Genomic DNA, 17,912 nt, shown 5'->3' with positions numbered 1-17,912 from the left:
TCAATAAAAATGATAACTGAGGGTTCCCAAACCAAGATCTAGCCTTCGGGACCTCAAACATAACTCAACTAGGTACTAGGTTCAACCCCGAGGCCTAAGGTTTGAATCCCCAAGCTAAAAACATCTTTTTGGCTAAATCTGCCCTGATGGGCCGCGGCTCACCAGAGCCATGCCGCGGCTCACCCTCCTGACAGGGCCATTTTCACCTTTTAAGCCAACTCAGGCCGCGGCACACCTTAGACAGGCCGCGACTCATTACGCAAACCAGCCAAGAAACCAGCACGCACCAGCCAACTCTCCCCTGCGTTTTCCCTTGGAACTAACCTTTCGAACCAACTCCAAACCTCCTCCAAACACTCATTTAAACCCCCAAATAACACCCATAGCTCACCCTCATCAAACCCCAATCAAAACAACACAAAAACCCCCTTAGATTCTCACTTCCCACATCAAAAACCATGAATTGAAAACTAAAACGAAAACAGAGCAACACCTGAAACCAGTGACTAAAACTCACCTCAAATTCAGATTTGAACCTTCTTCAATGGTTGAACCAAGACCACCAAGCCAGCCCTTGAGTTTCCTAGCTTGAATCCCCACCTAGAACTCAAAAACCTCAAAGGAAGAATGAAGGAAATTGTGTACGGGAAAGGAAGATGAGAGTCTCTATTTTTGTCCTGTTTAGTCTACCACTTTCTACAGCCAACAGCCACCTAAAGTGACATATATCCTCCCTAAAATGACCAAAATACCCTTGTGTCATCCAAAGCCTCTAAAACCATCACAAGGGCAAAATTGGTACTTTCCGCTTAACCCGTTAATCATAATTAACGCTTCCCAATTCCCACTAATCTCAATATCCTCAAACACTGATAATTCATATCCCGTTACCCTAAGATCCCCAATAACGCCATAACCATAAATATCACCCCGAGACTCACCCCGAGCCCCGAGCTCAAACCTGTTATGACCAAACCGTTAAATCATGTTTAAAGATCGTCTCATGTCGAGATACTCGAACCAATCCACATTATAATGTGGCCTCACAATATATCATTAACATGCAAACAAATGTGGACTCACATGCATGCATTTAACATCATATCATAATATAATTCTCATAAACATGCATAAACACATTTAATGGCATAATTAAACAGTTATGGCCCTCCCGGCCTACTAATCCAGCCATTAACCATAATAGGGAATCCGGGGAATTACATCGGGGGTCTTGGTCTCTTATCAGTGCCACTGTTCTACCCTTCATTAGCTTTCCTTTTGTTACCCTCATTGAATCCATTGTTTCGTTAGGTCTCTCTTCTGGCAGCATTATCCTTTCCTATCTGATCTTCCAAATATTCTGCTTCAAGTGCCCTATAAAGTACTTTCACATAACTGACCACTTCAGAACTGGTCATCATAACATCCCTAGGGATCATCGACTTGAGCCCCCTCACGAACCTTTGGACTCTCAGAGTTTCAGTTGGTACAACTTCAGGAGCAAATTTTGCCAACCTATCGAACTTATGTGCATAATCAGTGACAGATAGGTTTCCTTGTACCAAAGTTACAAACTCATCTACTTTGTTTGCAAGCACGACCACACTGCAATACTTTTTGCTAAAATCCTGGACAAATTCTTCCCAAGTCATGATATTCAAATCACGAGTCGGTTTAATTACATCCTGCCATATTCGTGCATCTATCTTGAGTAAATAGATTGGACATGAGACTCTCTGGCGATCATTTAACTCCATGTGATCGAAGATGACCTCGATCGATCTTAACCAATCCTCTGCCACTATGGGATTAGCTTTCCCTTCAAAGGTTGGTGGGGCTTGTTTTCTGAAACGTTCATACACTAGCTTAAACCCATAAGTTACAGGCAATGGTGTAGGTGGTGGTGTTGGCAGCTGAGGCTGTGCCACTAGCACATGGGGCATTTGGGGCACTTGGGGTGCTTGCCTAGCATGTGCCGATTCCTCATCTCTTAGTCTTAGTTGTTCTCTCAACCTTGCTACTTCTGCAGCCAGGTCCACGGATGGTGCTGCTGGAGCTACAGGTTAGACTGATGGCATTCCTATGTTAGGGGTGGTCGTGGCCTTAGACCTCTCTGTTATCCATCTTTACCAAAACTAGCTCCTCACGACTAAAATTGTAGTTGTCCATGAGATCGTAGATTACGTATTTTATGGTACTAAAGTCCAGGTCGTCTTGAACGATGTCTTGCCATGCTTGGTCTAACTGGAGAAGGGCGTCGGAGTACATCAACAGTGCTTCCCTTAACACCCAATATTGCTCTCTAAGCCATAGCAATGCTCCTCTTTTGTTCATGATCCCTTGAATACAATCACAAACCACCATTGCTATTTTTAACACTGCAAACCTCTAATCGTAGGGGTCCTCCTCGAGCTAGACCATGGGTATTGCACGAATTTCCTTAAGTAGTTGTTTCTTAATAGTTTTCAAAATGAGAGGCATCTTACTATACTGCAGTTAAAAAACTATAAAATTAAATAACACAGAAACAAGTAATATCACATAAAACAAATACTTATGACACAGTGAGGTGAGATTTTCCCGTCTTTAGCGTGTATGGGGAGCGTCCTTGGAAACATGGACGACCGTCTCTGATACCATTTGTAAAACGCCCTAATCTAATACTTTGTAAAAAATTTACATGCTCATAAACGTATAGAGGAAAGCCACTTATTATATGAAAAATCTCAGTGGGGCCTTGCTAAAACATGCAAGTTAGGCCCAATAGTTTTAAAAATAAATAAAGTTCAAGTCCCACTGACAAGTTCTGAAAAGTTAAAAATAAACACAACATTGTTCTTTAGAAATTGGCGTTAAGCTGATCGTTTTCTCGCCCATAGGTACCCCCCACGCCATACACACCTTGACGTTGGAATTCCACACATCACCACGCATGCCCAAGAGAAATCCTATTTGCTACCTGGAAGGGAAAGTAAGGGGGTGAGTTAAAAGCCTAGTAAGGAAGTACAAACATCACACAAGTAAACACAACAAAACATATTCACATTCATAGATCGTTATACATCAGACTTAACTTCATCATCATACATCATCATCAAATTATCATCATTAACATTATCATCATAAGCATCATCATCATATATTTGTGAACATGACCTCCTATCTTGTCCATGTCACATCTTGAGGTAAACAGGAACTCTAGTCCTTGAATAACCTCGGTGTGTCCACCGTATGAGTTACGTCTTCATATCCTTTGTAACCCCTTTGTTGTGTTGCGTTCAACACGCTGACAACCATTACATATCATACAACATACAGCAATACATGCAATCTAGTCATATCAAAGCCAAGGAAAACTACATGAATTTCTTACAATAATCATATCATATCAAAATAGTATTTCATACATGACACATCATCATCATATATCATTTATATTCATACAAACCAATCTTACTGTTCATAGCATAACAAATAGAATTCTATCTAACTTCCTTACCTCAGGTCCAAGCAAAGCAAAAATTGACAAACTTCACAACGATCCTATAACCATAATCAAATAACATTCTATAACATCACATAAGACTTTCTTCTGCCCAACTCATATAACCCATGTGTGCATGAGCCATGCACACATGGTGAAAACTACACATATTTTCCAAACATGCATATTTACACATAAATTCACCAAAAGAATAATGCAAATTATACCTATTTTACATGCATGGTTTTTAAGTAAAAATCATATGGTTGAATATTAGACATATTTTGGAACGTAAAAGTGCATTTGCATGCGACATGCATACGTGGGAATGTTGCTAAAAGTGATGTTAAAAATGATAATTCCTATGTGCTTATTTCTATCGTTTTCAACCAAGAATTTAGCAATATACTTTCTTACCATTATTTATCTCTTTAAAATCACTAAGTTGATTAAACCTCTAAAGCATTATTTTTATTTCATAAAAATAATTTATTTAGCCATTAAAAAAACATAATAAATCCATTTATTATTTTAAATTACATAGAAATAATTAATGCTTGGCATTATTTAAAATACTTATAATTATCATGTTTCCTTAGCAAATCACAATTTTATCTAAACTAATAAAATTACAAAATTGATGTAAGAAAATATAATTTTTAGGTGTGAGAAAAATATATTTTGTTTGTATTATTTTAAGACTAAATTTTATGTAGCATAAATTCATATGTGATAATCAAATAATTATTTTTAATTTATTAAGCTTAACTTTCAGCCACCATTTAATTTATTTAAAAATCACAAGTGAACTAATCTCAACATTTTTCTTAATCAAAATGAAGAAAATAATATCTATTAAAATGAACACTCATGGTTACATTAAAAATACCATTTTTAATATTTACAAAGTTTAGGTGTTATATTATTTCACAACCACACAAATTTTCTTTCAATTAAAAGACTTTCTAATATTTTTACCAAAAATTCCAGCAACAAAATAAACTCTTAAAAATCACCATCTTTAAATTAAAATCTCATAATTTCTCTAAAATATAAAAAAAAAAAAATCTGAAGGTATTTATTTGAGTAAAAACATCATTTTTAATGCATGTTAAAATTTCCTTTAATTTCTTAAAAACATCATAGCACTTGAAAAATCATTTAAGCATGCAAAATCATTATTTTCATCATATTCTAAATCTTTTAAACATCAAAATCAGCAGGTTTAACAAATCAAGAATCTATTTTTTTCATCATGCTTTACAAAATTTACACAATAACTATACATGTTTAAATATATACAAATAAATCACAAACCCTAACATGTAACTATTATCATATTGTTATTCTAAGAAAATCTCTATCATCACATAGACAATTTAATCATAGGCATGCTTCTAAGATCACAAGAGTCTATATTAATTACCATGCCAATATTTACATAGGATCCTAGAACATGGATCTTACAAAATCAAAATACCAAACATACAAGAAAGATCCATATACATGCTTAAGCCAAAACCTTTCGTTAACATGAACATAGAATAATTAAAAATTACCATATCCAAACATTCAACCTCATAAATATACTTATTAATATACACACAAAACATCATGAACCCTAGATTAAGAGTTGGCCGAAACCTACATATACACAGGCATAAAAAATATCAACAATCATTATATTCAAATATCTCAAATCAACACATGGCATAGATTCAAATAGGCATCAAAACTTCAAAATCCTTTTAATAAAACAACAAAATTAAGCATAAGGTTTAGGGATCAACTACCTCTTTGATAGAACCAATACCCAAAAAGGCAATCACCCTTGAGTACCCTAGGATTTTCGAAACCCATAACAAGAAAAGATGAACAAAAAGAAATCTTAGGATTGTGGGGGAGAAACCTTAGACTTAGAAAATTAACAAAAAGATCAATAATACAAGAAACCATACCTAGACTTTCCAAGACCTTCTTCTTCTTCCTCCTTTCTTTTTCTTCCTTTCTTTCTCCTTCTCTCCCTTCTCACGTCCACTCTCTCTCTCTATTCCAATGAGCAAAATGCTCTCTTCCCTTTTCCTTCCCTCTTTATTCTAACCTAGCCCATAATAACCTAAGGAAAACAAATTGATAAGTTTTCCCTTTTTGATTATTTTCTTTTATTTTTATTTAATTTGATTTTCTCTTAATTGGTAGGAAATAAAGATGACAACCTCTCATTCCCTTTATAGCTATTGCCTTCAATCTAATTGCCAAATAAAATAGGAATAGAATCACTCACTTTCCCACTATACTTCACACTCCCAAGCCATTTCTTGTTCTTATTTTTTTTTATAACTTAATAAATCTAATAAAAGGAAAAATAATAAAGTGTGTAGAAAATTCTACACAAGTGCACCATGTAACCATGCACATGCACACACTCAATAACTAGGGTGCATCACTACCCACCATGCACCTTAGTGCATTCAACCAAAACTCAATTATTCACATATTAAAAATAAATAAATAAATAAACAATTAACAATTAAATTCACAAATTCTACCAAACAATTCTAACGATTAATTTAAAAAAATAAATAAAATAATTCACAACACTTAACAATTAAATAAAATAAGGCACAATATTTGAATAATTATTTTTTTTTGGTATAATACATAGTGCCTGCGCGCTGCGGCACTAGAGCAATATCAAGCTGCCCTAGTTCCTGTGTGCCGCAGCGAGGTGTAATGAGTGTCGCGGCGCAACATTATACCATATAAGTGATTTAAAAATATCATTTGTACCCCATTTTCATATCATATTTTCTTTTTATATTGAATTTTTCAATTTAATCTTTGAAGTGTAATGTTTAAAATCATAATTAACACTATCGAAATTTAAACCACAAGGTTTAAAATTTAAACCATTGTTCTTTCAATTTTATCCCCCAAATCTTTAAAATTTAAACCATGCCTCTTTAAACTATAAATTTAGACAATAAAGCGTAACATTTAAAGTCTAAATGAAAACTCTTCAAAATTCAAACGACTACGATTAAAACCTAATGCACGTTTATTTTAATGATAAATGTAAAGCATAAATCATGACTTTTAAAATCTAAGCCATGATACTTTAAAATGTAATCTTGAATGATTAAAATCTAAACCACAATTCTTTCAAATCTAAACAATGACTCATTAAAATTTAGAGCACTTGTTTTAATATTTGATGTATAGGCATCTAAATAGTTTGGCTAATAAATGACATTCTTTTATTAAGATGTAAATCAAAAATTATAAAATGTAAACTACTAGTCATAAAATGTAATTCATAATCCTTAAAATGTAAACACGTGAAAGTCAAAATATTGAAAAAAAATTATAAAGCATTAAAGTTTTTCCAATTTTTTAAAATGAAAAAAATTAGTTGAAGTTTCATGTTCGCATATTTGATGTTTTATCCTTCTTTTAGAATTGGTGGGTTGCTACAATTCTTTCTATTATGCTCCAATATTCCACAATTTTCATACTTGACTATTCAAGCATGCTTGGAAAATTCTCCCTTTGATGAAATTCTCTTTTTCTTATGACATCCTGGTTTTATTTTGAATTTTGGAGCCTTCATGTTATCTTCTTTAATTTCATCCGGGGCACTCCAATCAAGTTTATCTGCAACATGAGTAATTAAACATGCATATGTCTCTTTCAAAACAAAAATACTATACCAATTTGAGCAAAATTTGTACTTCTCCAATTACTTGCTTTCAATTGATGCGATAATATGTGCACATGGAATTCCCTCTAGTTGAAATTCATGACATGTGCACATGTTTTGTTCCATGTCAACAACAAACACTCGATCACCATATGTGACTCGAGATTTCATTGCATCAATTGCATCTACCTGTGAAACAATTTAATTATTAAGGAATAGTTTTAAAATCGAAAAAATAAGTGAAAAAATGTAACTTCAATAACGTACCTTCATTCAAAATTCCACATCAAGTTTTATCTCCATTTCATCATTTGCCCATTTTGTCACTTCAATAAATTGGCTGATTGTTGCTTGTTTTCTTATTGAAAACCATCTTTGAAGCATCTCTCTCACAACTTCTATTAATGAGGTTATAGACAATTCTCTTGCATGCACAATTGTTGCATTTATAGACTCAACAATGTTACTTGTAAGAATGTCATACATTTTCGTTGGAAAGAATGGTCGAGCCCATCTTTCTGGTTTTGCTTGCAAAAAATAAGCAGTCATTTTAGAGTTAATATTTTGAAACTCAGCCATGGCAGAATGATATTCTTGAGCTGAGTAGGCTTTTGAAGCAATTTCGAATATGCCATGCACATGTAATCCCCTAAACTTAGTCCTTAGATTTTTCCTCAAATGATAAAGACAAACTCCATGGTATAGACCAAGATAGGCTTGTTCAATTTCATTCTTGATGCTTTTGTGCTTGTCAGATACTATGCACAAGTCTTTTCGATCTCCTATTGCTTCTTTTAGTCTTCTAAAAACCCATATCCATGCATTGTCATTTTCTGAATCCCCAATTCCAAAGGCAAGCGGAAAAATTCGATTGTTTCCATCTTTAACACAAGCTGCATATAGTGTGCCTCCACATTTTGTCTTTAAAAATGTACCATCTACTACCATAAAATAGTCTACAGTGTTTCCAACCATCCAATGAAGCACCAAAAGCAAGAAACATATATTTGAACCTATAAAATTAAAAAAAAAAAGCCAATTTCTAGAAATGTAAGGTATGGATTGTGAAAAGTAAAGCACTGAATATAGGAATACAAAGCATAAATATTATTCATACCTTTCTTTCTTATCTTTCTATACTCTTGTGATAGTTCCTAGTGTAGAGTCCCAGAATGTACTTAGTTAGCTAGTTAGTAGTAGTGGTAGTATTCTAGATTTCATGGACTTTGGTTCAAACCGAGACTTAATTGGAAACTCCTAGCAATAGTTATGGATTTTATAACTTTAACCTATAGTTTAAGAATATTAATTATAACATAAGGTTTGATTAATATTGCTGGTCATAAATATGATATTTATTATAACCTAACATTTAGATAGAGCCAATAGGAATATGACACTTGTCATAAGCATGATTTTTAAGGAATTACGTATTTTAATGATTAAATAAGGAAATATAAGCTTTAGTCTCCACCAGAAACTGTTAGGGTCGTAGTTTGACTCAGTCAAAGCAGTTATCCAACCTTAATTATGCTGAAAAAGTGCAATTACGTGTTTAAAATTGTAGAGTCCAAGAACTTTACTTAGCTAGTTAGATAGTAGTATAATAGTAATTGTTGTAGTATTTTTATGACTGTGGATTTTGGTTCAGACCGTGATTTAATTGGACACTCGTAGTAACACTTGTAGATTTTCTAAGTTTAACCTATAGTTTAAGAATATTAATTTTACCCTAAGGTTTGATTAATATGACTGATATTGATGGTGATATTTATTATATTATAAGGTTTAGATAGACCCAATAAGATTGTAACACTTGTCATGTATGTTTAATGATAATTAAGTATTTTTGAGGAATAAGTTTATTAAGAGTAATATTTGAATATCCTAGGGTCTGTTAGCAGCTTTGAAAACGTTAGAGGACTTAGTCAAGGCTGTTTACTCAATTCAAATTAAGCTGAAATTGTGCAATTTCGTGTTTAAAAATTCAGCGTATGCCAATATATCGCAGCTATAGGGGGCGATATATCGCAGTACGGGGATACGAAAAACACGTAACTTCGCACGATCACCTCGACGAGCCTCGGGCATGCTGGCCCAGGCGATATATCGCTTACAAGGGGCGATATATCGGCTCCTTTAGTATATTTTTTAATGTTTTTGAAAACGTTCTCATTTTAATCTTTAACCTCTTGATAAGTCCAACATCTTTCTCACTGAGTCTTCAGCCTCTGGTGAACGATAATTCAAATATTTTTCACTTAAAAAAGCCATTATTTTATTCAAGTTAAATGAATATTTTTTCATTCTTGAACTCTATAAATAGGACCTAGTACCCAACCATTTATTCATTCATCAAGCTAAGTTCAGAGGCTGCAAGCTGCTAGGTTATTTTTGAGAGTGTAAACACTTGGGTTGGGGATTATAAGCTTAATCATTATAAGCTTACCAAACACTTGGGAAGTAAGGTTTATAGCACATTTCAGTTCAAGGTTTAAATTGGTCATAGAAGCATTCAAGGTATTCCAAACTCTAGTTCATTTTGGTATTGTTTTCCTTAAGTTCTTATAGTATTCTACTCAGCACCCTAACTTTATTCTTTATTTTTGGATAGGAAATCTAAGATCTCGAACATAAGGTTCTTGGTAAGTATATTCTTGATGGTATAGTTCGTCCATTCTTTTTTCTTCAATATACTCACCCTTTCATTGATGGTTTTTAGGAGTGTTCCAAAGTCCCAAATCTGTTCTCATATCCCGGTACTTTTGGTAAGGAAAATAGGATAGGATATTATGTGTTATGCCATATGTTATCTTATGATTTATGTGTTATGTATGTTTGTAGACTTGGGCATATGACCTGTACAACTAACAAGCCCCAATAAATTTATGGGCATATGACTTGCTTAGCTAGCAAGCCCCACAAATCTAATGGGCATATGACTTGTTTTGTTAATGGGACCCCAAGTAATAATGGCCATTATAGTATATGTGACATATGTTATGATATGTTTTAGTATATGTTGATATGAATTTTATGTATATGATTTATGTGTTAGATTTTCCTTGCTGGGCATTAGGCTCACTCCTTTATGTTTATATGTGCAGGAAAATAGTTTTGGTGGCGGGAAAGGTTCTTGGAAGCTTGGGAATGTGTATTGAGGCGGGATGGAATCGATGGACCGAGAGTTCGATTCGAGGATGAAGTCTCTTTAAATTTTATATGTATTTTTCCACACTTTATTATGTAATCCATGTTATTAAAATTATGTTATGTTTTTCTTTTAAAAACAATGGGATCCCATATCCTACTCTAAATTTTATGTAGTTTAACACTTGTTTTTTTAAGTTTTAATGAAGTTATAATTATTTCACTTGTAAGTTTTATTAAAAACTAGTGTCTATGTATAGTAGTCATTAATGGTCCAAAGTCTAGAGTAGTTGGGTCATTACAAAAATATTCACGTATGCCGATATATCACAACATTGGAGCCGATATATCGCCTGATGAAGGATACAGAAAACACGTTGGCATTGCACGATCGTACGAACGGAGGATCGGGAATAGGGCAGAGCCGATATATCGCCACATAGGGGAGATATATCGCCCTAAATTATTTTTTTTTTAATTTTTTAATTTATTTTAAAATTAAGCTTTGACTCCTTAGACCTACTTCTGAACATTTTGACCGAGTCTTCAGCCTCTGATTGACGAATATTCAATTATTTTCAATTTTATTCAAAGCCAAAAATAAGATATTTATTCCTAGAACTCTATAAATAGGACCTAGTACCCAGTCCTTCCACTCACTCTTCAGCTGTGATCAAACTCTATGGTGCTAGTACTACCATAGACTGATAAACACCTGGGTTGGGAAAAAGCTTTGCCATTCTTAAGCTTTATAAAATATTTGGGAAGTGAGGTTTAGTTCATTTCGGTATTGGAGTTAGACCAATCCATAAGGTCAACTAAGGTACTCTTATTCTTTAAGTTAAGTTCTCTAAAACTCTTTAGTTTTCTTTAGCTCCTTTTATTTAGATCCTAACTTTTGATATTGGTTTTTGACTAGGCTCTTGAAACTTAAAGATCTTCCTTGGTAAGTTTTGCTTTGAAGGTTTAGTTTCCACAATTATTCTTTACCCTTTAGAAATACTCACCATTTTTATTGTTGGTTTTAGGAGTGTTCCAAGTTCCGCATTTGTTCTAAAAAATCCTGGTTTTGGTAAGGAAAATAGGATAGTTATTATATGCTTGTATGTTATGATTATGCTATAATATGTTATGTTATGATATGTTGTGATATGTTATAGTATATATGTTTTGAGGCTTATAGTTGCTTAAATAACAAACCCCAACACTTTTATGTTCTTAGGGCTTATAGTTGCTTAGTTAGCAAACCTCATTGTATTTTGAGGCTTATAGTTGCTTAGCTAGCAAACCCCAATATTCACCATGTACATGGGTTATAGTTGAGATATATGTTTATAGTTTATGTTTTGTTATGATCTTATGATTACGTTTGATGTTATATATATGTTGGTAGATTTTCCTTGCTGGGCATTAGGCTCATTCCTTTTTCTTTTTCGTGTGATGCAAGAAAATAGATACAAAGGCGGAAGGATTTTTGGAAACTTGGTGTGTGTGTTGAGGTGAATGGAGTGGATGGGCTTCGTGTCGATTCAAGGGCGATGTTATTTTTCATTAGTCTCTTAAAATTATGTTTTTATGTATTTTCCGCATTTAGTTTTGTAAAAAATTTCATTTAAAGTTATGTTTTATTTTAAAACAATGAGCTCATTTATGTATTACAAATATTATTTTAAAGTTTTCAATAAAGTTATGAACTTTTCTCATGTATGTTCTCTTCAAAGTAGTAGTTATGTCTAGTCGGGTTAATGATCTAAGTTTTAGAAATAGTTGGGTCATTACAGTTTATGTTTTAGTTATTATGTTTATGTGTTTTAGCTAACATTATTTTAGTCTTATGTTTTCAGTTAAAGATATGGATGGAGCTTTATCATATAACGATATCCGAGCCATTAAGGCCTTAAAAAGGATTAGAGAACCAAGAAATACAGTAGGAATATTGGAAAGAATCACTCAGAGATTTATTTTATTCCATAATCAAATAGTTCATCTCCAAACAACTAAGCAAATAATGATGAGAGCTACAAAACAATATATTTTAGTAATTAGGCTTTTTAGAGATTTTCCTTTTGTAATTGCTGCTTTGGAAGAAATATGAGAGACGATAGATGTTGAAGATGAAATACCACCGGCTATGAGATATTATTTTCTCATAATTAGGTTTACCTCTAAGATGGAATTCCAATTCACACAAGAACAAAAGAATAGAATTTTTACGAATCTTCCAAGAGGAATTTTTGAAGCTCACGAAAATGATGACTATGAAGAAATAGATGACGATATGTTAGATGAAGGATATGATGTAGAAGATCCCAATTTTTAGAATAGATTAGTTTCTTTAGTTATTTTATTTATTATTTATCATTTATGATTGTACTTAGTGAAAACTGTTTTTCCAAATTAATATCATTGTTATTTTGATGACATGTATGAGTTTGATTTTATTTTGCAATCATAATAAATAATGGCTAAGTTCGATGAGGGTGGATACAAATCAATGAACCAGGGTTCTATATTGAGAGTTAGGGGGCCATAGTAGTGGGAACGATTTTACTGATCCCAGCCCTCCCTCAGTATGGTTAACTTTAGAACAACGATGAGTTTCGAGCCTGAGAATTAAGTCATATAGGATAATTAGAAACACACTTAGAAAATAATAAATATGGCTTATTTTTCTAAGTTTAGAAACACACCCTAATTATAAAGAAGGTTTATATAATTTTTCATAAGAAGTCATAAATAATAGGTCCGACTTATGTTTGCTTAGATTAAGTTTTTGTTTTAGAGATTAAGGTAAGTTCTAACATGTTTCTCTCAACTGTTAGAACTCTGCTAAATATGTCGCTCGGAAGATCTGCTCACAACAATGGCAATGCCTCCAACGTTGCTCCTGAGACGAATGAAGCCCCTCCAGTTCGAAGAAGGGGAAGGCGTGCAACCAATGTTGATGTTAATGAAGGTGCGCCACCGCCACCGGTCGACAACACTGCAGAAATTGCCAGGCTTCGACAGCAAGTTGAGGAATTACTGCAGCAGCACCGAAAACAGGCTCAACCTCAGACTCAGCCTCAGTCGCAACTACAACCTCAACATATGGCTGAAGCACCCCATCAAGTAGGTCCTTATGGGGGATGGACAATGGCGAACTATGCGCCATATCCAGCTCAGCACATGGAGCCAATTTACGAGTGGTTTTGAAAGCAACACACTCCAAACTTTGAAGGGACAACCAACCCCTTCGAGGTAGAAGAATGGCTCAAAAATGTAGAGCCGATCCTTGTACACATGAATCTCGGCAACGCGGACCGCATATCCTATGTTTCGTCTCTGCTCAAGAAGGATGCTAGAATATGGTGGGATCTAGTGCAGCAGACTCACGATGTCGCAACCATGACTTGGACCAAATTTGTGGAGCTGTTCCACAAAAAGTACTACAACTCAGCTGTCATCACTTCAAGGGTCGAGGAGTTCGCTAGTCTAAAGCAGGGCAACTTGACGGTAGCAGAGTATGCTCGGCAGTTCGACCAATTAGTTAAGTTTGCATCAGAAATGGTTCCAACTGATTTTCTGAGGGTGACCAAGTTTGTTAGAGGACTTCGACCAAAGATTGAGCTAGGGGTAAAGCTTGCAAACCCGGGAAATACTACTTATGCCGATGTTATAGAAACGAAAATAGAAGTGGAAAGGCTTCAGGCGAATGTTAGTAAAGAGGAGGCCAGTAAGCCTGAGCCTAAACAGTCAAATCAACCCCAGAATGGTCGAAACAACCACAACAACAACAACCAGCAGTCCAACAATAGTAATGGTCAGAAAAGAAGGCATCCTGACAACAAGCAGTCCGACAACGATAAAAGGGCATGGACAAACAATGGAGGCAATAGGCCGGGTTATGTAGAATACCCGCAATGTGCTAAATGCCAAAAGAAACATCCGAGTGAGTGTCGTGCAAACACTAAGGGATGCTACAACTGTGGTTAGGAAGGTCACCGAAAGAAAGAGTGTCCCCAGCTCAAGTCAGAAGGAAAAAGAGATGACAAGATGGTTCCTACCAGGGTTTTTGCCTTAACCCAAGGAGAAGCTGACACTAGCAATAAAGTAGTTACAGGTCAGGTTTCTATCCTCCATAATGTATGTTATGTATTATTTGATTCGGGAGCCACTCATTCGTATATCTCGTTAGGAATGATAGAGAAATTAGACACACCTTGTGAAAAAATTAGAACTAGGTTTGTAACCGAGTTGCCTTCGGGCAAAGTAGTCCTATCATCATGGATAGTGCGAGGCGTACCGATCAAGATAGAGGACATAGAACTAGAAGGAGACCTAATAGAACTGGAGATTAAAGACTTCAATGTGATACTTGGAATGGATTGGCTAGAAAGGCATGGCGCAACCATCGACTACAAATGTAAGCAAGTGATGTTCGAAACTCTTGACGATCAGAGACTATGCTTTATGGGAAAGGTTTCAGGACTACGCACACCGCTTATTTTGTCACTCAAAGCTCAGAAGATGATAGAAAAAGGATGTCAAGCATTCTTAGTTAGTGTCACGGATGTGGTCAATGAAACACCGCTAAAAGTTGGAGATGTTCATATTGTAAAGGAATTTTCAGAAGTATTTCCTGACGACTTACCAGGGTTGCAACTAACTCGGGAAATTGAATTCACAATTGAATTAGTACCGGGCACTGAGCCTATCTCCAAGGCACCCTATCGGATGGCACCTACCGAACTCAAGGAGTTAAAGACGCAGCTACAAGAACTCCTAGACTTGGGTTTCATTAGACCGAGCCATTCGCCTTGGGGAGCACCGGTTCTATTTGTGAAGAAAAAGGATGGGAGTATGTGAATGTGCATAGATTACCGCGAGCTAAATAAGGTGACGATTAAGAACAAGTACCCACTACCGCAGATTGATGACTTGTTTGATCAATTCCAAGGAGCGACCGTGTTCTCAAATATTGACTTACGGTCCGGGTATCATCAGCTCAAGGTACGGGAAGAAGACATTCCTAAGACAGCTTTTAGAACTCGTTATGGGCATTACGAGTTTCTAGTCATGTCTTTCGGTCTTACCAACACTCCAGCCGCGTTTATGGATTTAATGAACAGGGTCTTTAAGGACTACTTGGATAAATTCGTCGTAGTATTCATCGACGATATCTTGGTATACTCCAAGGAAAAAGTTGAGCATGAGAAACATTTAAGGTTAATCTTGTTGCGACTAAAGGAGCATCAACTATACACCAAATTCAAGAAGTGCGAATTTTGGCTTTCATAGGTAGCATTTCTCGGTCACATAGTATCCAAGGACGGAATTGCTGTAGACCCATATAAAGTAGAGGCTGTGAAGGATTGACCAAGACCAAAGAATGCGTCTTAAGTAAGAAGTTTTCTGGGACTAGCAGGTTATTATCAGAGGTTTGTAGAAGGTTTTTCTAAGATAGCCACTCCGCTCACCAACCTGAACCGGAAGCAGCAAAAGTTCAACTGGACAAATAAGTGTGAAGAGAGTTTCCAGTTGCTTAAGGATAGGTTATGCTCAGCACCAGTACTTTGTGTACCGACACCCAATGACAAGTTTGTAGTCTATTGCGATGCGTCGAAGCAAGGATTAGGTTGTGTGCTGATGCATAATGACAAGGTCATAACCTATGCCTCAAGGAAGTTAAAGGATTACGAGCAACGCTATCCAACACATGATATGGAGTTGGCAGCGGTGGTCTTTGCATTAAAAATCTAGCGCTATTATCTTTATGGAGAACGGTGTGAGATTTATACGGACCATAAAAGCCTAAAGTACTTCTTCACACAAAAGGACCTTAACATGAGGCAGCATAGGTGGTTAGAACTAGTAAAAGATTATGACTGCGAAATTTTATACCACCCAGGAATGGAAAACGTAGTTGTTGATGCGCTAAGTAGGAAGAATTATGGATGTCTAGCAACAGTAGCCAAAATAAAAAAGTCACTACTGCAGAAGCTGATTAATGTTGGAATAGATGTAGTCATTTGTAAACTGGCTAACTTGTCCATTCAGTCAAGTCTATTAGAAGATATACGGATTGGGCAAGTGCATGAAGACACGTTAGTAACACATATGGATGCAGTTAGAGAAGGGAAGGCCACAAATTTCTCAATATCAAGTCAGGGGTTATTACGATTTAAGGATCAGGTATGCGTGCTAAATGATCAAGGGATTAAGGTGAAGATTTTAGAAGAAGCGCACAATACCCCATACTCAGTTCACCCAGGGTCGACCAAGATGACTCACAACATCAAGGTAATGTATTGGTGGCCAGGATTGAAAAAAGATATAGCGGAGTACGTGTCTAAATGTTTGGTATGCCAGCAAGTGAAAGCAGAACATCAACGACCTGCAGGCTTATTACAACCACTTAGCATTCCATAATGGAAATGGGACGACATAGCCATGGATTTCGTGACAGGACTTCCACGAACAAATAAGCAGCACGACTCGGCTTGGGTAGTAATAGATAGATTAACTAAGTCATCTCATTTTTTGCCTGTCAAGACTTCTTATATAGCAGAACAATACGCCGATGTTTATGTTCAAAAAATAGTAAGACTGCATGGGATCCCTAAGACAATAGTGTCCGATAGAGGATCGGTGTTTACATCAAGCTTTTGGAGAAGCTTGCAGCAAGCTATGGGCACCAAGTTAAGTCTTAGTACAACATTTCATCCACAGATGATGGTCATTCCGAGCGTACCATACAAATTTTAGAAGATATGTTGCGCGCTTGTGTACTTGATTTCAGAGGATCATGGAGTAAGTACTTAATGCTGATAGAATTCTCCTATAATAATAGCTACCAGTCAACAATCGGAATGGCACCTTACGAGCTACTTTATGGAAGGAGGTGTCAATGACCGATACATTGGGATGAGGTAGGAGAAAGGAAACTACTTGGACCCGAAGTTGTTAGAGAAGCTCAGGATGCAGTAGTGCTGATTAGAAAGCGTATGCTCGCTGCTCAGAGTCGTTAGAAAAGTTATACGGATGCCAAGCAACGTGATGTGGAATTCAAAGTCGGAGATCAAGTCTTCTTAAGAATATCTCCTATGAAAGGTGTAAAGCAGTTCGGGAAGAAAGGAAAGCTTTGTCCCAGGTTTATAGGTCCTTATGAGATATTGGACAAAGTGGGAGCAGTTGCATATAGATTAGCCTTACCGCCAGCTTCAGTAGATAGTCACAATGTGTTCCACATCTCGATGCTGCGTAGATATGGGTCAGACCCATCTCACGTCCTCAAGTATGATACGATAGCATTCCAGAAAGACTTGAGTTATGAGGAACAACCAGTTAGCATCCTAGATAGAGGGATGAAGGAATTACGGTCTAAGAGTATTCCGATAGTCAAAGTCCTATGGAGAAATAGTTATGAACGGGAGGTAACATGGGAGATGGAGGAGGACATGCAAGCTCGGTATCCGGAATTGTTTGTTAAGTAAATTTCGAGGAAGAAATTCTTTATAGTAGGGGAGAATTGTAGAGTCCCGGAATGTTTACTTAGTTGGCTAGTTAGTAGTTTTGGTAGTATTCTAGATTTCGTGG

The 17,912-nt window shown here is 35.8% G+C and overlaps 2 protein-coding genes across 2 annotated transcripts; both read right to left on the bottom strand.

The window, feature by feature from the left end:
• Positions 1-1,307: 1,307 nt before the first annotated feature.
• LOC133824876 (uncharacterized) lies at positions 1,308-1,943 on the bottom strand. Its single transcript, XM_062257892.1, has one exon. The coding sequence runs from the start codon at positions 1,941-1,943 to the stop codon at positions 1,308-1,310; it is 636 nt and encodes a 211-aa protein (XP_062113876.1).
• A 469-nt stretch (positions 1,944-2,412) lies between these two features.
• Positions 2,413-8,132, bottom strand: LOC133824870 (uncharacterized). The gene is made up of 4 exons (XM_062257883.1): positions 7,470-8,132; positions 7,228-7,373; positions 5,044-5,128; positions 2,413-2,490 (listed from the first exon to the last, which is right to left on the bottom strand). The coding sequence occupies exons 1-4, from the start codon at positions 8,130-8,132 to the stop codon at positions 2,413-2,415; spliced, it is 972 nt and encodes a 323-aa protein (XP_062113867.1).
• Positions 8,133-17,912: the final 9,780 nt, after the last annotated feature.

The sequence above is a fragment of the Humulus lupulus genome, chromosome 1, assembly GCF_963169125.1.
Source record: "Humulus lupulus chromosome 1, drHumLupu1.1, whole genome shotgun sequence".
Taxonomy (NCBI): domain Eukaryota; kingdom Viridiplantae; phylum Streptophyta; class Magnoliopsida; order Rosales; family Cannabaceae; genus Humulus; species Humulus lupulus.
The sequence above is the reverse complement of the archived record's forward strand: the minus strand, read 5'-3'. Positions and strand labels throughout refer to the sequence as shown.

Bases quoted from the DNA above. Each gene is read 5' to 3' on its own strand.
- LOC133824876 (XM_062257892.1), bottom strand. From the start codon at position 1,943: ATGCCCCATGTGCTAGTGGCACAGCCTCAGCTGCCAACACCACCACCT.
- LOC133824870 (XM_062257883.1), bottom strand. From the start codon at position 8,132: ATGGTAGTAGATGGTACATTTTTAAAGACAAAATGTGGAGGCACACTA. The intron at 7,374-7,469 runs GTGGAATTTTGA...ATTGTTTCACAG, and splicing joins AAATGGAGATAAAACTTGAT to GTAGATGCAATTGATGCAAT. The intron at 2,491-5,043 runs GTAATTTTTAAT...TTTTAACTGCAG, and splicing joins AGGTTGAATGTTTGGATATG to TATAGTAAGATGCCTCTCAT.